Source organism: Pelobates fuscus, chromosome 8 (genome assembly GCF_036172605.1).
Source record: "Pelobates fuscus isolate aPelFus1 chromosome 8, aPelFus1.pri, whole genome shotgun sequence".
Classification (NCBI taxonomy): Eukaryota; Metazoa; Chordata; class Amphibia; order Anura; family Pelobatidae; genus Pelobates; species Pelobates fuscus.
The window spans coordinates 18003791-18025250 of record NC_086324.1 but is presented as its reverse complement, the minus strand read 5'-3'; the positions used below and the strand labels follow the sequence as shown (position 1 = coordinate 18025250).

Sequence of the window (21460 nt, the reverse complement as noted above, 5' to 3'; positions counted from 1 at the left end):
AGAACTTTTCCGCATCCTCACACCAATAAGAAGTATTCTATTAAGAGCACTATCACCTGTAAAACTACACATGTTGTGTACAAACTCACATGCCCATGTGGTCTTGTATACATCGGGAAGACCGAAACGGCGCTATGTGAGAGAATCAGAGGTCTTCGTTCCAGCATTAGACTGGCATATAGGGATGGGACATCTGATAAGCCTGTAGCTAAGCACTTTCTGGAGCAGAAGCATACGTTGGCCTCACTTAAGTTCATTGCTATAGACCACGTCCCCATATCAAGAAGAGCAGGGGATCGGGGCAAGATCCTACTGAATAGGGAGACGTTTTGGATATTTGAACTTGATACAGTATCTCCAAAGGGTCTGAATGAAACCATTTCTTTTCATTCTTTTTTGTAATCAAGTTTTTTTTTGCTCTATTTTCTTTTTGCCTCTTTTTCCTATTTTTGATGCACTATAGTCTGCCTATAGTTACTTTCTGATGTTTATATCAGTAAGGCTCTGCCCTGCAAGATTTTAATCAGTCCCGGTTTTATTATACTTTGCTTTAGCCATTATTACATTACGTTTAAAATGTCAATATAGGACACCTTTTTGATTAAAGTATATGTAAATATAGACCACAGATTTATTGTATAGGAGCCAATATCCGCTTACCTGTTTATGGTCTATAATAGCAACAATGTTTGTTTCTGGCAGCCGAGTGACTTTTTAATATTTTTAATATGTGTATGTAGTGAATGTTTGTTATAAGTGATTTATACACAGTAACAGTTGATTATCTCTCAATTTCTTAGAATTTCCAGTATGATCACTGGTCTTTTTCTTTACTTAATAGTGATTAATTGATTAATTTTTCAGTTTGGCACTCAGTATCTTTACTCATAAGGTTTTTGCACCAGCACTTTTTTTTTGGCACTAGTCACATTATTTAATCATTGGGACTCATTATATACAGCAATCATGCACTTTTCCAATCATGCATCTTGCCACTTTAAATAAGTACCACCAGCTCTTTTAGCAATAATGTAATGGTACTTCAATGTCACTGTTTACACTAGTATTTCACTTACATTATGACTATATTTCACTTAGTTCGTTCATTGGATCACACTGTCCTTAGTGTTGATCCGAATAGGTTATATACTTATTGCCCGCTTCCCTGATATTGTGGTTGCCTTCATGGTGAACAAATAGCTATTTGCGTTACCATGGAGACGGTTTGGACGTCAACACGTAATGACGTCATTTTGGGGGCGGAGCTTATTCGCGCATGCGCACTGGGAACGGCAGGACGCCGATCACACACACAGCACTTTACTTGGGGGCAAGTCATTTATCTTGATATTTCTGTGTATATAAGCAATAATTGTCTGTATTTCGTCTATCTTTGATCCTGATGAAAGTCCTCTGTGCAGGACTAAAACGTTGATCGTTTTTTAAAGATGTTACAATAAATTTGGATTTTTAACAAGTGAGTGCTCCTGCCTTTTTGGATGGATATATAATACTAGCCATGGCATGCAAGCACCCGGATTTTTGGGGATACTTTAAGCGTGAGTGCAGGATTACCTTGGATTTTATATATTTATAGTTATTTGTTGAAATTAAACTAACAGGAGTTTAATTAGTTTACTGGAATTTATAGTTAAAGGGACACGATAGTCAACAGAACAACTACAGCTTAATGTAGTTGTTATGGTGTATATAGCCTGTCCCTGCAGACTTTTTAATACAAACATTGCCTTTACAGATACATTTTTACATTGCTGCCTAGGAGCACCTCTAGTGGCAGTCACGCACATGGCCACTTAAAGGTGTAAACACTGAATGCTCCCCATAGAGATTAATTGAGTCAATGCATCTGAGGAAATGCTCATTGGCGTGGTGCTGCATTTAGCTTTGCATGTGCAATAGCCTCCCAATGCTTTCCTATAGGTCCAGCATCAGTTAGACGACCAAAAGTCGCTTAACCACCAGGAAGTGCCTTAAGTGGCTGTCTAACAGCCACTAGAGGCAGTCTTAGTACAGCTATGCAACGATCGCAGTTTCTCAAAAACAGCAATGATTTACATTGCAGGACTAGTGGATAGGGACATTGTATCCAGACCACTTCAATGAGATAAAGTGGTCTGGGTGCCTATAGTGCCCCTTTAAACACTTTTCTGAAAATTAACCTGGATAGATATTTAGGTTCCTTACTACACAGTCTGTTTAATATAGAATTTATTATCTTCTGCCATGTTAATAGCCTTCTAAACTCTGCAGGAGCCTCACATGTGTTATTCAAGTTCAATTAACAGAGCAAGAATAAAAGAAAAAAGTAAAAATCTAAAGTAAGTTAACATCTGATTGAAAACTAAACCATTTTGTTTTCATGCAGGCTGCGTCAGTCACAACCAGGGGAGGTTAGAATAGACCAACGACACTGCAGGGCAGGTGTATATACAAAAAAATGGCTTAATGGGTGTGGAGTGGTCCATAAGCCCTGTGCATTTTTGATAGCCTCTCAAATTAAGGAGGAACCATTATGTGATAAAATTGCAATCTGTATAGGATTTCGATGTAAATTTAAAATTGTAATTACTCATAACGTTTTCATGCAATCTGCACATCTTCAATTGCTGCTGCAAGTCAGTACCATAAATCTTGGTTTATTACAAACCGTACATGAATGGTCTCAAAAAGCATGGAAACAACAATTAGTCACTTCCAGCGAATAAATCTCCCAGGCTCTTTAACTCCAGTTTGTGAACCATTCCACAATCCCAGCGACTTCCTGAAGGAAACTCATTATTTCAGTCTATTTACTCTGAAAGCGTGTCATATCGCTGATGTCATTTCTATTTTCGTCTGCAAACACCGTTTTTAATGACTTTGCAGAAGACATCAAGGGACCAGTCTAGGAGGTTTAGAGATCTGTGTTAAAGGGACACCAAGCACCATAAAACTGCTGCAGTTTATACTGTACGGGGATTACGGGGCAACACGCCTTTAAATGCAGCTCATACAATTGTTTTCCCCAAACCATGTGCTCACAAAGGTGAGAGCTCACAGACTATCAGCAGTATAGGATGCAAAAGAGCCAATCTGTCGGTGTAGAGAAGGCCCATATATTAACAGACTGCTCAAAAACAGAGGGACCACCTTCAAAGACTATATAGCCTTTACCCCAACAATAAAATGCAGTATAGAGACTCGCTTTAGTGTTTTGTTTTAGTTTTTCAAAAGAACGAAAGATAAAATAGCTTTACAGAAATAATACTCCCAGTAATGTGTCTTTAAACTACAATAAATGTGTTTAGAAACCAGTCTGTGTAAATAAGACCATTTGGTTACCAAGTCAGGTCACGCTGATAAGTTCCGCTCACACCACATTCCATCCTCGACCCTAAATAAAAAGGTCTCTTTCAGGCTGTTTGAAAAGTTGGGAGGTAGAATGGTCTACTGTGTGATCCCCAGCTCTGAGTCAAAGTACTCCATTATCAGTCCTCATATAAATAAATATAGGAGATACTTGTAGCACCACACCTCGCAGGTATAGAACTGGGACAAGGTAGAGGACATGCCAGAAAGTGGGGTTTTCCTGATGGGGCACGGTGCACTTATATGGGTGTGATGCCCTGACTGTGTTTGAGTGAGGTCATGTATTAAAAAACAAAAACAAAAAAAAACAAAAACATTTGTGCAGTAAAACACAGAATGGTGCAACATGGACTGGAAATAGGGACTATACTATGCGGACTCAGGATCGTTGGGAGGTGTGCAGCCCTTTTTGGGGTACTTTGACACAGTGATGCTCATAGCATATGAGCACACCATATCCCATTATTTTCCACCTTAAATATTTTAAAATATTACAAAGATTTTCTTCTTTAAGGGTCAATTGTGTATTTTTTTTTTTTTTTAAATAAACCTATAGTTAATTTTTTGCAATGCATGTTTGGCGTTCTGCTCCCCCTTATGGTTCGTCTATGTATTTAAATCATAAACAGACTGGACTCCAGATACCAACCAGAGGTTTGGTCACTACATCAAATTCAAAAGGAGGTGATTGTACAATAACCACAATCAGGCGGATCAGGAACAGGACAAGTCTGCAGCAGGAGGTAAATTAAGACTCCTTATGGATTTATTTAGGACAGAGTAACGTACAGCATCGCCGTGATTACTGGGAAGCTATGAATTCAGAATAATGACATGCAAACAAGCTGGCTCATCAAGATTAACCACATGAGGTGAGATCACGGCTTTACATAAACACGCTGGAAAAGGCCATATGGTCCTTGAAATAGCATGATGTGCCAATTAAATGGCTCTGAAAAAGATTAAGCATTGGTGGAGTTTGATTGACCACATTGCTACTGTAAAAACAGTAAATCAGTGGATATAAAGCATGGACAATTAATAATTTTAAAAATATATATATATTTTTTCACATTGACCATTCTAGACTTTGCAATAAACGCTCACAAATCCAGAAAGTGACTGATACTTTTTTTAAAGATCTCCTGAGCTTTCCAGGCAGCTAGAGTTTAATGGGAGAGTTCCGTTTTTTGCAAAAAAAGAAGACAAGGGAACTACAACTCATAGGAGGTCAGGACATCACAAATAGCAGCATGTCTAAAGCAATAATATTACTGCTACCGGATTCACTGCAACTCAGCGGTCCATGAACCTACACCTAAATTTGCGCATGGGGTACTTGTTTACACAGTGAATACCAGTATTGCCGCAGCCCCCAAATTAAAACTCTAAAGCATAACGGTCCAATTTTTAAACCTAACAAGGTGTTTCCCTTGCCCAAAATCTTATTATAAAACAACAAGTAGTACATTCTCTGACTGCGCAATGTCCTTCCAAATATTAGGATGTGGAGAAAAGTAAACCAAAATCATTTTTTATTCATTTTTTTGCCATTATAAATCTATTGGGTTATTGTTACCATTAACGGTCACGTAAAATTTATAATACCATTAAAACAGCAATTCACAACAGAAATAGGCGTACATTCCTGCAGCATTGGAAAGGATAAAGAAGTAAAATCCCAGCATCTAATATCCCGTACTAAACTGGAAAAGGCTATATCTGTGCTTTGAGCTCTGTCTGCTTGCATCTCGCATCTCGTCTTGCAGACATTCGAATCAACGGAGCTTCCCTGTGGACACAAACAACTTTGTGTCGGCTCATAAAGGATTTAAACCATATATTGCCTTAACTGTACTGCTGGCGGACATATAGATCGCTGGTTAAAAGCATTTTTAACTTGGCTTGTAGCCGATGTGCAAGGACGAGGTTTCATTTCACATAGTGCACAAATTAAAGGACGGTATCATTCACAAAACATATGACAAGGACACTTTAAGGCAGATCTGGCATTTTAATTCTATATTCTGCTAGCAAAATCTCCAGCATATATACACCTTACTAAAGATTACACTCGCGTCTCCAAGATGGCGGCACCAATGCGTTGGTTTACATGCTTGCACATTGAACATATTTAGCATCATAAAAGCAACAGATAAGGCATGTGACCTGATTAGCAGATTACACGCAGGGCCGCCATCAGGGCATGACAACCGCAACGGTTGTCATGGGCCCGGCGGTCCTGGGGGGCCCGGACTGCTCAGGTCGTCCGGGCCCCACATTCAGTGGGAACATACCGGGTCGCAGGGGGCCCTGCGACCCCGGTATGTTCCCACTGGGCCAGCCTCTTCTCCTGGGGGGCCCAGCAGCCGGTCACCTCAGGGCCCCCCAGAGGCTGGCCCTGCTGACACCCGGCGGGCGCGCGAGGGAGCACTCTCCTCTGAGTGCTTCCTCTTCAGCTCCCTCGCGCACCGTACTGATGCCGGAGCTGGAAGATGACGTCATCTTCCGGCTCCGGCATCAGTACGCGGCGCGCGAGGGAGCTGAAGAGGAAGCACTCAGAGGAGAGTGCTCCCTCGCGCGCCCGCCGGGTGTCAGGAAATTTGAGTGAGTGGGGGTGGGGTGGGGGGGAGAGGGAAGGGAGGAAATTTGAGGGAGGGGGGAGGGAGGAAATATGAATGAGTGGGGGGGAGAGGGAGGGAAGGGAGGAAATTTGAGGGAGTGGGGGTTGGGGGGGGATTTGAATGAGTGGGGGGGAGAGGGAGGGAAGGGAGGAAATTTGAGGGAGTGGGGGTTGGGGGGGGATTTGAATGTGTGGGGGGGAGAGGGAGGGAAGGGAGGAAATTTGAGGGAGTGGGAGGGGGGAGAGGAAGGGAGGAAATTTGATGGGGGGGAGAGGAAGGAAATTTGGGGGGGAGAGGAAGGAAATTTGAGGGAGGGGGAGAGGAAGGAAATTTGAGGGGGGGGGAGGAAGGAAATTTGAGGGAGGGGGGAGAGGAAGGAAATTTGAGGGAGGGGGAGAGGAAGGAAATTTGAGGGAGGGGGGAGAGGAAGGAAATTTGAGGGAGGGGGAGAGGAAGGAAATTTGAGGGAGGGGGAGAGGAAGGAAATTTGAGGGGAGGGGGAGAGGAAGGAAATTTGAGGGGAGGGGGAGAGGAAGGAAATTTGAGGGGAGGGGGAGAGGAAGGAAATTTGAGGGAGGGGGAGAGGAAGGAAATTTGAGGGAGGGGGAGAGGAAGGAAATTTGAGGGAGGGGGAGAGGAAGGAAATTTGAGGGAGGGGGAGAGGAAGGAAATTTGAGGGAGGGGGGAGAGAAAGGAAATTTGAGGGGGGAGAGGAAGGAAATTGGAGGGGGAGAGGAAGGAAATTGGAGGGGGAGAGGAAGGAAATTGGAGGGGGGAGAGGAAGGAAATTGGAGGGGGGAGAGGAAGGAAATTGGAGGGGGGAGAGGAAGGAAATTGGAGGGGGGAGAGGAAGGAAATTGGAGGGGGGAGAGGAAGGAAATTGGAGGGGGGAGAGGAAGGAAATTGGAGGGGGGAGAGGAAGGAAATTGAAGGGGGGAGAGGAAGGAAATTGGAGGGGGGAGAGGAAGGAAATTGGAGGGGGGAGAGGAAGGAAATTGGAGGGGGGAGAGGAAGGAAATTGGAGGGGGGAGAGGAAGGAAATTGGAGGGGGGAGAGGAAGGAAATTGGAGGGGGGAGAGGAAGGAAATTGGAGGGGGAGAGGAAGGAAATTGGAGGGGGGAGAGGAAGGAAATTGGAGGGGGGAGAGGAAGGAAATTGGAGGGGGGAGAGGAAGGAAATTGGAGGGGGGAGAGGAAGGAAATTGGAGGGGGAGAGGAAGGAAATTGGAGGGGGGAGAGGAAGGAAATTGGAGGGGGGAGAAGGCAATGAGAGGGAGGGGGAAAAGAAGGAAATTGGAGGGGGGGGAGAAGAAGGAAATTGACGGGGGTAGGGGGAGAGATTGACATCCATCACACACACACACACACACACACAATTTACCCCTTGCACACAGAAAAACACACAATGCATTACACACAGACACACATACACAAGCAATGCATCCCTTACACACAGCAACACACAATGCACCCCTTCCACACACTCAGTGCATCCCTTACAGACACACACACTGCATCCCATACATACACAAACTCACCTTGCAGCCCTTACACATACAAACAGATTCACACAATGCATTCCTTACACACATCAGGACATCCCCCACCCCCCCCCCCCCCCACACACACACACACACCCCTGTGAACAAACCCATTCGTGGAACATGAAGGTGGACCCTGGGACCCAGACCTTGAGCTGTGTAAAGGGTCCTCAAAAAATGGAGCTGCTTCCCGTTCTCCCAGAACATTGATTTTTGTGACCACAGTTACAAACCGCCTCCAGAGAGCCTGTTCTACACCAGACCAGTGGAGCCAGACGGCAGCTGAAGCCCATCATCATCCTCATCTGGTTGTAAGTAGGCAATCTAGTAGATTATTCGTGGCACTAATCTTTAATTTGCCTCACATTAAAGGGACACTATAGTCCCCAGAACCACTGCATCTTAATGTAGTGGTTCTGGAGTCTATAGCCTGTCCCTGCAGGCCTTTTATTGTAAACACGGCAGCACTGCAGCACAGTGTTAGTTAACATGGCAGATCATATGGGTGGGGCACTGATGTCACATGGGGGGGCGGAAAACTTTACTTTTGCCTAGGGCGGCAAAAATCCTTGCACCGGCCCTGCAGACACTGCATCCCTGTGGGCGGACTCGGGGGGGGGGGGGGGGGAAACTCGGGTGCAGGCGCCAGGGGGCCCAGACCTTGAGCTGTGTCAGGGGCCCCAAAATTTCTGATGGCAGCCCTGTTTACACGTCTACATGATGTTATATGTCCTTCTCCAATTCAATCCTTATAACACAGCTCCGAGTTTATTTACCAAATTCTAAATTATAGCGAATTAAAATCTACATTGAGCCTAAAGTAGCCAAACGGACTATGGCGGAGTCGGTTTTACTTTGAAATAGGCTACATGTTGATGGACAGCAAATATATCAGCCTCATTCACATCGCTCGATTTCCAAACATGGGCCTCAAATTTTATATTTCGCATGAGCTTTTCCAATAATTTATTATATTTTAATGTATTGAGTTTATGTAAGATGTATATATTTTGATATTTTAATACTTTGAAGAAAGAAAAAAAAACTTTTTAAAGTGGCACGGTCACCCCTACCAACCTATAATTTATTTGTTTAAATGAGCACTTTGTTTTATGTAGTTTTGCTACACAACAATGCGGAGTCATGCCCTAGTGATGGCTGGGGGAGATAAAAAGGCTTTATGGCAGATCCCGTGGTTTAGCAGGATCCTCCATAGAGGTGAATGTTGTACTCCCCGGCATGCGCGAGAGTATAGCAGTGACATCATCGCCTGGCAGATGACATGCCAGGAGCTAAAAAGGACCTTGTGGAATAAGATGGCGGCGGCCAGGCAAGTAAAACTACCTGCACCCTGCAGCCACCGGAATGCAAAATATTCAAAGACCCCAGAAGGTGACATAGCTGCTTTAAAAGTTTATCTGAAATATGAAATCAAGGCCAGGTGTTGAGTCAGTTGCGTAAAAGCACATGTCGCAGAGGCTTCAGTTTTGTTTTGTCAAGCTGTGATCTTATCCAACATGCAATATCCTGAAGATCGGTCCGATATAGCAGATATACAGACATCCGAACGCAACAAGTGGCTCCCTCCCTTCTTCCCCCCACGTTTACATTTACTGGCTGACGGAGAGAAATTCATCTTAAAACACATGGAGAACAGATTTCATCAGCTAACACAGGAAGCTTTATTGGCAGTTATCTGGGTAAAAAGCCAACATGCTACTGGCTGCCCACCCAAAAATTACACTTTTGACATCTCAAAGAATGAAAAGGTGCAACATTTGGGGTTTATCACATCTTGGCCTTTGCAACAGTCACCTCTGCAGTTTTAGGTGTACTGATGGATTGATTAGGTCACACTGGGTAGATGCAATTATCAGTACTACAAACATGAAATGTTAAAACAAATCTCACACATTCTACATTTATTCCCCCCCCCCCCCCCCAAAAAAAAAAATTCGTAACACACTTTAATTGGGACTTTATAATATCAACTTTCCTTTTCTTGAATTACGTGATTACAGGATACAAGGATATGGGATTTGTTAACAATACGTTGGTTAATTAAAAGGATTACAATGCAATGGCTTCTTCTCTACGCTCTAGCTACATTTACAAGAGTTTGTTTTAATCTCTTCGGTGTTATAAATTTGTTTTTAAACTGTGATCCAATCAACACTTCGAAGTGGGAGAATTATGAAAGCCCAATTTATATGAACTTCAGATCTCATTATCCTCACCCAACAATATGCAAACCTTGTCCCCTGAAAACATGACTGTGCTCAGCCTCTGCACTTTCCTTTAGTTACAGATTGACAAATTCAGGTGGCCCGGACCAAAACAGACAATACCCAATAGTCAAAATCAGGTTCCCTTTGTTTCCATTTAATTATAAAAACAGGGGTTGTGACAGCAGATGCAATCTACCAGGTACATGTACTCAGCCCATTTCCAATATTAACTTATTCTTATTTTCTTACCTGCTCAACATTGCAAGATTTCTCTTTCATTGTACCATCTCTGCTGGATGGCTATTCCACCTATAAACAACGGTTTCTGATAATAACAAATATTTCACTAAGTTGTGATAAAGGTTTTCTAGTTACCCCTCTCCGCTTCCTTATTTTCTATCTAGAGCAATGGACTTGAGGTTATGGTTCAATTAAATGTCCCTAATACCTTACAGTCCCACTCCCACCCCGAAAGAGTTCCCTATGTCACATCTTTAACTAGCTTAGAAATCCTACCCCTGTGTACACAAAAAAAATAAAAAATTACTTTGCTCTCATCGTACAACCCTGCAGAATATGTTAGAGACATTCATTAAATACTTCTCCTACTGATTACCACTCCCAACAAGTCCCAATGTCTAATTATACAGCAATCCTACCTAACAGATGTCTTTATCTTTATGTGCACCCCTATTTCTTCAATTTCCCTTAAAATGAAAAGGAAGTTAATATCTGCATCATCTCAGCTAGAAGCTACTCTAGCACCCCCTTGTCTGATAACGTGTGAGTCCTCTGCATTATCTCAGGACCCCACATGGGGAGAACTGACACAGTGATGCTGTATCCTGCGACTGGGCCCAATATCTGGGAGTTTTCATGAATAATGATCCCTTAGCACGGAATGGGTCAGAATGGGGAATGCAAAGAATCTCTTAAAATAACATTATCAACATCTGTATACAGCTGGTTTCTATATACTACAGCAGTGAATACTGGCCGCCCAATATCTAAAGGTCCATGCAGTGTCACTCAGAGGGCAGCACACATATGGTGGTAGTGTCTAATGGCACAGAGATACAACACTGAATAACCAGTTGTCTCATACCTACCAAGTGTCCCTACTTATGAGGGACAGTCTCTATTTTGGGCTCAAATCGTTCTCTCTTCTAATGCTGGTCTTTCCTTGGAACACCCAATGTTTGGTGTGTCTGAGTGTACAACAAAGCTCTACATTAAGACGTCTTTAAAACTACAATAAATGTGTTTATACGTTAATGCCACTCTATGTCCTTTTGATATGTGGGAGTAAAATAGTGAGAATACAGTATCTTTTTTTGTCAAGATAACTATTAAATTATATTACACAGTCTTAAAAATTTTATATTATCAGAGCACAGAAATGCCTGGAGCTAGCAACTATTGAAAAGCTACTGAGCCCCACCCTGGTTAAATTGTAAAACAGAATAAATAGTTCAGCAATAAGTGAGCATCAGGTCTTTAAATATACCGTAATAAGGCACAGACTCAAACACAGAAATCCCTTTAACTGGCCTTGTGTCACATGACCGTAGAAAAAAAACAATGTCACATGACAGCATTATTATTGATGGGCAGAATCGGACTATTGAGAATTATTCTTTGATGTTCTTGTTTTTGTATTTAACGTTGCACAGTCAGTCTTCTTGCTTTCAGGATTATTCTCTAAAATTTGAATTTTCGGGAATTCAATGTGAATTTTACATTTTCTGCTGTTTTCGTCAAACTAATCTCTCCTTGAGTTGAGGTGAATCAGACTCACCTGTCCATAGTCACTGGTAAACACAAAGTCGACATCGCTGGAGGTGACCGTCGCTGGCAGTAGACCATCTTTTCTCACCAGCCATACTCGGCAGCCCTGTTACAGAAAACCAGAAAGAAATTGAAATTAATAAGGGAGATCCCACCCCATGACAAGACAAGACAAGACATTTATAAAGCTCCAACGTCCCCCCCCCCCCCCAAGATACACACATCTGGCTAACTTCCCGGCCTCGGAAAATGCCTACAAAGACCTGTCAATTAGAGGACCAGGACAAAACATTAGATGGAGACAATGTTGCGAGAGCTGCAGGCAGACCTAGATTGCTGCTCCCTGGCATATGACAACCAAATAGATAATGAGCGTTTCACCCTTCAGGAGAAAATGGCAGAGGACAGGCACGGGGTGACTGGGTAGGGATGGCTGTCAAAAGGAAGCGTGATTGGAAGGTCTGTCAACTCCATAACCATTCACCTTGGAAAATGGGGAACTTGTCCCCTCTACTCCTGCACACCTCCGGAGCAGACACAGCAGGGAGGAGGTCTAGCCTCGAGAAACACATTGCAGGGAATGGCAGCGAGAAAAACAAACAGATAAATATGAAAAACACTTAATTACGCTGAAACAGCACTCAGAATGCTAGTTACATGGGCTAAAAAGAGACATGTGTCCATCAAGTTCAGCCTTCTTCACATTTGTTTTTTGCTGTTGACTAGTGACTGTGGAACCCCCTCACACTAAAAAACAGGACAGAACCAATAGCACATTCCACGATTTAACAACCACAGTGAGGAGGATGGATATTCTATAAAGCAAGTCCATCAGCAGAATGAGAAACGGACCAACTTTCCTCGAGATGTGTAGATTTGCACAAGTAATAATGGAGTCATCAGATAAATTTTGTGATGAACGGATTTATTGTCAGGACTTACAGTGAGCCAAGCGGTCTACTTCTTGTTTCACTAAGCTTTCCTACATCCTGTCTCCATGTCCCCACACAACTATGTGCAACACACACATATTCTACAATGTATAAGGTAGAAAAGTCTAAAGTACGATGTCATCATTAGAACATTGGCACTTCGGTCCATAAATACCTGGACAGTGACAAGATTTGTGGTGTTTTAATTTAAGACTCCCACAAAGTGGATGAATTATGCATCCAAAGGGGGCTTTACTTTTACCACATTTATGATTTATGAATAAAGAGAACCTCAAATTAAAGCGGTCTCTCTGTCCTTTGTCCTCATGTCATATTTATCATGTTTCAGTTAAAAGCCTATGTGCTAGAGCAGTGCTGAGCCAAAACTGGAGTCAGTGTCTAAATATATATATGGACCACCATGTAAGGTAATGGGGCATTGGTATGGGTTACCAACCTTGTATTTTTTTTTGTATTACAATAAAGAGACTCTTAGTCAATGCATAGAATGGTTACTATATATGATAAACTGCTGATACCGGAGAAACTGACGGAAGCCAAGCACAGAGAGATGGACACAGGTTTCTTCAGGAAGGAAGAGATTCTTTATTGGATCACCGATCGGGACTCAGAGGGACTAGCGTCACCAAAATACAGCAAATTCTGAGCCCCGGACAATAGTGCAGGCTCCTTATATAGGCATATAACTCCTCCCATATTAAGCTCCACCCGCACATTCTCTTAACCAATCAACACAAATAAGAATTAACTTCCTGTTTGACCGCATGGCTTGTCCAGCACAATGGAGGAGGGGAATACTATATCCTGTATTCTTGCACATGCTCCGTACACTACTGATCGTATCTTGCCTCGTGCAACCAACTGATCGATACGTCAGCATATGCACGTACACATGCCACGTGGTAATCTCGGCCTACTAAATTTATTTTTACCGAGATTCCACCACACTGCCAGTCAGCCTATATTAAACTTTAGAAGTAGTTTCATTCATGGATTTCAATGAATGAAGCATTTCACAGACCATGCGCGCTCTACAGCCTTTCACATTAAGTAAAGAGGAGTCTCTCTGGGGTCTCAAATACATTACATTTTTTTTAAACTTATTTTGGAGTGTGTCCTTATGCAAACCGTTACATTTATGAATATATTATTTAGGGTCCTGTATATTTATGAATAATTCTAGCAAGCAATATTACCGATATATTAACATTAGCTTATAAAAGTTATAAACAAATAAGAGAAACTTCTGATTTTTCACAAACCCGTCTAGCGTGTGTTCACCACATTCAAAGGTCAGACTCTCCTCCAAAACTTTAAATTAAAAAATGAGAAACTCTTAATAAATCTTAGCCAACCCAATGGATTACAACCACAACACGTTCGCTCAAATCATACCCAGCGGATCGCATGCTGTTCAACTGTCAAAAGTTCTAATAGTTTGTCTCATTTGTTGTTATGGTCTATTCAGAAATGAGGTAAAGAGCTACGGAATAAGTTGGCACTATATAAAATGACAATACAAATAACTACAGCTCCCATCACCCTCAGCTAACACTCTTTTTTAAATAGATAACTGCATCATTCTAAAACACAAATTCATAATCAGCCTAGCATGTCACTATATCTTCAAATACCAGTGAATGGGCTAAGAGTGATGGGGCTGCAGTTCAGTAGCAAGTGAAAAATGTTCTACATACAGTCCGGGGTGCATTTTATAGGATGTCCTTACCCATGTACAGAGTCACCCTCCCCCACTAAACCAGGGACAGATGGCACAAGAAGGTACACTCCTTACTGTACCTATAAATAGGGTACCAGGCGCTGAGGATGAAGGACAATGAGGTTACAGAAGAAGAGGTGGGGGCATGGTATACGCAGGCAGAATGTGCCCAAGGCATACAAGCCCAGAATTCAGCAGGAGGGGAGAGATCCACAGCAGGAGGGAATAGACAAGCTGCAGGCAGGTATACAGATTGGCCTAAAGGGATGATGGCAGGAGACACAGCTAAGGGTCAGGGAGATTAACAGGAAGTTGGATTTTACCAGTTAGTGTTTACTGGCTCTGTGTGCCTGGTACAGACCCCTCAGGACAGTAATGAATTGCAAGCTCTGCAGGGAAGCAGTGACTTCCATTTATTAGATTTCACTAATGATTTGAGAAAAGACGGTACGCTCATATGAGCCTACAGTCATATATTGCACAGCGCTATTGAATATGTTGGCCCTCTAAAAAATATTAGAACATCTATCCACCTTATTTTTTTAACTGTGCAATCAACAGAACAAGGCTCTTACACAGCAACTTGACAACAATTCCCATCACTCTCAGCCAGCGAGAAAGCCATGGGTTGAAACCCTGAACTACAGTTAATTGTTTTCTCACAAACCTTAGTAAAAGCTTGGACATGCGCAGCTAGCTAGGACTTCCATGATTATCAGCCCTTATCTAGCTTGTCGAATTACTGCCCTAATAATGCTTAGCTGCAAATACATGCCAGAGGGGTAAAACAAACAAACTCCAATACCTTCGGCTAACCCAACCCTCTGACTTGGCAGGAGCAGTCACCCTGCTGCAATGTGATGGCTGACCTTTAATGTGGGGAATGTTTCTGACATTCGTTTGCAGTGATGTTTGGAAGAAGTGTTCAATTATTAAACAGCTACTTGCTGGGCCGGCCACATACGGCTTTACAGAACAGATTCTGAATTGACAATTTAGTAATTCGTTATACTGGTTGGGGGTTGTAATGAAGAGCAACTTTGAATTAGTTTTATTTAGTGTTTTTTCCCCTTTAATAAAATAAATTAAAAGATAAAGAATGCAGAAAATCACGTTCAAGGATTATGTACAAGGATTGATTTACTACACTCGAGTATGGTCTAATGTACTCCCAATTTGGGGTGCAGCACAAAATTTCACAATGGGATGTATGATGGCTTCTTAAATTTACTCTTTCCTGGCTAATCATGGCAGCATTTAACATATGGGTTTAGCTCCTCCCTCTAACCCTCAGGACAGGAAACACAATCAATCAAACAATTAAGCCTACCTTCCCCTACTATATTAGGTACCCCAGTATCCTCCACACCTCAGTCTTTTCCTGTCCTCCTAGCCCTAGGACAGTTTGTGTATATTTTTTTTTTCTCTCAGTTTATCTGAAATATTTTTTTTTTTTGCTCACCTGACCATGTTTGATATGGTCTTGTCCCTGTGGAGGTCAGCCTCCCTCCTCAGGAAGCCCAGGCACATGTAGCCCAATCTCCATGGAGTTGGGAACCCCTGGGAGCCTGGGTGGTTAGTTCCACAGGCTGTGGGAATCCTCTGGCGTCCTGTGTGTGCTTCAGACCTCGATCAGACGATCAGCATAACGGTAAGACGCTCGCGCATGCGCAATGCGTCCGCCCGGACTCAGAGTGAAATTTGCCCATGTCCAAAATGGCGGTTCCGCGATCTCGCGACCAAGTGCGCATGTGCGATCCTTTAAAGGTGCAGAGCGGGAAATTTGAAATGGCGGTTTTCAGACTTAAAAACGCTCGTTTTCAGTTCCCTTTACAGATACAGTGCTCTAGTAGACTGTTCTTAAAACTCTGCAGGTAAGTGAATTACTTTTCTTTTAAAATCTTCATAATGTTGGGCTGGGAATACATTACCTTTTTTTTTAATGTTCTTAGCCCTACAGTCAGTATGGATCCATCATCCACTTCTGCAAAATCAACGAGATCTGCTATAGGTCATAGGTGAGCAATGTTTTTTATGTTTTTCTTCAAGTTACAAAAAGAGTGCATAGAGGGTACAGTCTTATGACTTCTGTTTCTTACAGCCCTCGTGACCGGTCCTGTCCCAGATCCCCATCGAGGAGAAGGGAAAAACCGGCAGCCTGCCCGGGATGTGGAGCAAGGCCTATGGATAACTGCAGGCTCTGCAGAAGATGCTTAGCCATGGTCGCAGGTGAATCTGATCGCCAGAAGTCACCGCAAGCCTCTACCTCCTCAGCAAAGGATATTGCGTATTGGATCAAGCAAGCAGTGGTAGAGGGAATTGCTGAATCTCACAAGAATAAGAGATCAAGAGGTGAGACCTTCGGCATGGATTCAGATCAGTCTGAAGACGAATACAGACAACCTTCAGCGTACCAGGATTTAGAGCCAATCTCTTCCAGCGAAGAGGAGTATATGGAACAACCATGCTCCTTGGACTCCAAAGCTATGGAGCATTTGATTATGGCTGTTAGACGTACATTAGATTTGCCGGAAGAGGCCAAAGAATGTTCGGCTTCTGACAGACATTTTGGAGATTTGCATAAGAAAAAACCTTCCTTCCCAGTTCACAGCTCGATTAAAGACCTGATGAGGAACGAGTGGCAAATTCCTAGTAAAAGGATTACTAGTCAGGGAAGGCTTTCAAAGTTATACCCGATCAAAGAGGAGGATTCCAGATTGTGGACTACGGTACCTAAAGTGGATGCTCCTATCATTAAGGTTGCTAAAAGATCTACGCTTCCGATTGATAGCAATGCTTCCCTTAAGGAGCCCATGGATAAAAGGATAGATGCTGATTTATCTAAAGCCTTCATGACAGCAGGCTTGGGTTGCCACCCGGCCGTATCCATCTCTGCTTTGTCTAGAGCCATGCGTTCCTGGTTGCTTGACTTGGAGGATGACATCGATAAAGGTGTTAGTAGACGTCAGATGGCAGAATCCTTAAGGGATATCAAACTCGCCAGTGACTGGCTTTTGGAATCCTCCACTGACCTTATTAGAATTCTTTCGAAGGTTATGGCCCATGCAGTCACCGCTAGACGGGCGCTTTGGCTAAGGTCCTGGGGGGCAGACCTTTCTTCTAAGAATAATCTATGCTCACTTCCCTTTATGGGAGAAGTGCTTTTTGGGAAACCGCTGGATGAAGCTATTAAGAAAGCAGCGGAGGTTAAGCAGGTCATGCTGCCTCAAGATAGACGTCCTAAGAGACCTCATCTGGACCGCAGACCTTTTAGGGATCAAGGCTACTTTAGAGAAAGTAAGACCTACAGACCAGGCAGAGAATTCTCTAGGCATTCCAATTGGAAGAGCGGACAGAATGTAAAATCCTCTAGGGGCAAGACGCAGACTTCTTCCTTTCGCCCCAACAAGCAGTTCTGAAGGTGGCTTACTCCAGGTTCCTCGAGTGGGAGCACGTCTTTCATTCTTTCAGAGGGCCTGGGAAATCATTCCAGATGCTTGGGTCAGATCCATTATCAGCAGAGGTTATCATCTGGAATTCGAAGATTATCCGCCTCCACCAAGGTTTGTTCGCACAAGGCTTCCTGCCAACATCCAAAAAAGAGAGATTCTGAGTCTCTATGTCTACAATCTTCTTATGGAAAAGGCCATCGTACCTGTACCCATAGGAGAAAGATTCCAGGGTTATTATTCTCCCCTGTTTTTGGTCAAGAAACCGGAAGGAAAATGGAGACCTATTCTAGACCTCCACCAGCTCAACCTTTACCTCAGAGTCAGAAGATTTCGCATGGAATCCATTCGCTCCATCATCCCTGTTGTTCATCACCAAGATTGGATGATATCAGTAGATCTCAGGGATGCCTATTTTCATGTCCCTATCACGATCGCCCATCAAAAGTTTCTCAGGTTTTGTGTCCGGAACGAACATTTTCAATTTCAGGCCCTTCCTTTTGGTATAAGCACGGCCCCAAGGACCTTCTCGAAGGTTCTGGTCACCATCATTGCCTTGCTCAGAAAAGAAGGTGTAGCGGTGTTTCACTACCTGGACGACATCCTGGTAGTGGCCCCGGACCTGGGAATAATATTTCAACACAGACAACTAGTCCTCGACACTCTATCTCATTTCGGTTGGCTCATCAACTACGAGAAGAGTCACTTGCATCCTTCAAGAGAACTAATATTCCTGGGAGCGAATTTCAATACAGACACGGCGATCGTATCTCTCGCACACGACAGAAAGATCGTACTTCAAGATCGGATAAGAGACTTCAGACTGAAGACTTCGGCCTCGGCAAGAGAGTTTATGAGACTCCTGGGGACTCTCTCCTCCACGATAGAGCTTGTCAGGTGGGCACAGTGGAACCTTCGCCCTCTTCAACAATTTTTTCTGAGAAATTTCAGGACCAGCTCGAGGGACTGGGAGTCGCTGATTCACATTCCTTCGGCTCTGAAACAGAAGCTCCTTTGGTGGATGTCGTGGGAACACATCTCCCGAGGATTCCCCTTACGAGAAATAGACTGGGTGGTCATTACGACGGATGCCAGTCTGACAGGTTGGGGGGCACATTTAGGCAATCGATTTTTTCAAGAAAAATGGCCACCGAAAACTCAATGCTTGCCTTCCAACATCAGAGAACTAAGAGCTACTTTCCTGGCTCTTCTTCATTTTCAACAGCTCATCAGGCATCGCTGGGTCAAGTTGAGAGTGGACAACAAAGCAGCTGCTGCCTACATAAACCATCAAGGCGGAACAAGGAGTGTAGCCCTGATGAGAGAGATCGTTCCCATTATGACCTGGGCTCAGAATCATGTGGAAGGCCTGTGTGCCACCTATCTTCCAGGGAAGGAGAATGTATTAGCGGATTTCCTCAGCAGACACCTGATAGAAGCTTCAGAATGGCAACTTTCCAAGAGGATCTTCACCCAGTTGGTCCAGAAGTGGGGTCTTCCCCAAGTAGACCTCATGGCAACCTATCGGAATGCGCAGGTTCCATGCTTTGTGTCAAGAAGATACCATCCAATGGCAGTTGCTCAGGATGCTCTATCCATCAGTTGGGTGTTCAATCTAGCTTATGTCTTCCCTCCGATTCCGCTCATACACGCTGTTCTGAGAAAGATCTCCAAAGAACATTGCAAGGTGATAGCTGTTCTTCCCTTCTGGCCTCGTCGTCCTTGGTTTCCCCTGTTGCAGAGACTATCGATGGACCTGCCTTGGGAACTTCCAATATCAGAAGACCTGCTGATTCAGGGTCCAGTGTTTCATCCGGAGCCTCACAAATTCAGGCTCCATGCATGGCTATTGAGAGGAAGTCTCTAGTTGAACATGGCCTTTCGGACCAGGTTATCTCAACACTATTACGTTCCAGGAATTCTTCTACTTCTTCTACTTACCATAAGGTATGGGAAGCCTTTGCACGATGGTGTAATTCCACGGTTCAAGATTTAAGTTCCCCTTCCGTGTCTCAGGTTCTGGGTTTCCTTCAAGCAGGCCTGGAGAGAGGCCTTCAACTTAACACGCTTAAAGTGCACTGCTCGGCTCTTTCAGCTCTTCTGGTGTTCGTTGGGCTTTAAATCCTATGGTGATTCGTTTCTTCAAAGCTGTCATTAGGATTAGACCTCCTATCAAGGGATTCTCGGCTCCTTGGAATCTGCCTCTGGTTCTGCAGGCCTTGACGGAACATCCCTTCGAACCTATCGATGAGGCCCCTATGCAGGTTCTTTCTCTAAAGACCCTGTTGTTACTGGCCTTGGTATCTGCTAGGAGAATGTCAGATATCAGAGCACTGTCTTCTGAACAACCGTTCACTACCTTCTTTGATGATAGAGTTGTGCTACGCCCTAGACCTGAGTTCCTTCCTAAGGTTGTTACTTCCTTCCACCTGAATCAAGAGATTGTCCTGCCGGGGTATTTTCAGGATCCATCATCTCCTGAAGAAGTAAGATGCCATACACTAGACCTGAGGAGGTGTCTTTCCACGTATATTGGACGTTCAGCTAATTGGAGAAAGTCTCCCCAATTGTTTGTGATTCCTTGGGGTTCTCGTAAAGGTGAAGCAGCCTCTGTCGCTACCCTTCGTTCCTGGACCGTTCCGGCTATTTCTAGAGCTTACAGGTCGAAACAGGTTCCGGTTCCCAAGGACATCAAAGCTCATTCCACAAGGTCCATTGCTACTTCATGGGCTGCAGAGTCAGGGGTTTCTGCAGAGAGCATTTGTAAAGCTGCCAATTGGTCGTCTTTGAAGACCTTTGTACGTCACTACAGAGTGGATGTCTCTTCTCATTCTGATTCGGAGTTTGGCCTTTCGGTCTTGAACTCTTATAAGCCTTAAGTGGATATTAAACAATTTTTGTAGCATGACTTACCCTCCCTGAGTGGTTATTGCTTTGGGAATCCCATATGTTAAATGCTGCCATGATTAGCCAGGAATAGAGAAAATTTATTTATACTTACCGTAATTTTCTTTTCCTGGCTATTATTCATGGCAGCATTTGGTCTCCCGCCCTCTCTTGGTTTATTTGTCTTGTTACTGGACTGAGGTGTGGAGGATACTGGGGTACCTAATATAGTAGGGGAAGGTAGGCTTAATTGTTTGATTGATTGTGTTTCCTGTCCTGAGGGTTAGAGGGAGGAGCTAAACCCATATGTTAAATGCTGCCATGAATAATAGCCAGGAAAAGAAAATTACGGTAAGTATAAATAAATTTTCTCTAATCAACACAACGTCTTGTAACACATTACATTCAAGGGACACTGTAGTCATCAAAACAACTTTAGCTTAATGAATTACTTTTGGTGTATAGATCATGGCTCGAGTCTCACTGCTCAGTTCTCTGCCATTTAGGAGTTCAAGGACTTTCGCAGCCCTAGACACACCTTCTCTGGCTGTGACTGACACAACCTGCATGATAACATTGTTTCATTTTTAATCAGATATAACTTACTTTAAAAGTTTTTATCGCCTGCTCTGTAATCTGAACGGTCACAGGTTTGAGAGTCTATTGTGGTTATTCCTTCAATCCTCCACTGGTCCTAATTCCAGATGTGCTGAATATAGTGAAAATATTCCTTTATAATGGACGCAACAAGTTGTATTGGGTAAAAGCACTCTCTAATCTTTATTAGGCCACTGTCACGATACCTTACCTGTCATCCTCGGATCCACGCAGTACAGCATCCTCCTTCACTGAGCGGCACGGCACCTCTGACGCCGGCCGCTCACTCAGAGCGGAATTTCTAAG

At 43.5% G+C, this 21460-nt stretch overlaps 1 protein-coding gene across 1 annotated transcript in view; it reads right to left on the bottom strand.

Annotated features, from left to right (window-relative positions):
* LOC134571195 (unconventional myosin-X-like) overlaps positions 1–21460 on the bottom strand; it is a 104132-nt gene that overhangs the window by 60366 nt on the left and 22306 nt on the right. The window contains exon 2 of the mRNA XM_063429344.1: positions 11560–11655. Coding sequence (XP_063285414.1) covers positions 11560–11655 — 96 coding nt within the window. The remainder of the gene's footprint in view (positions 1–11559; positions 11656–21460) is intronic.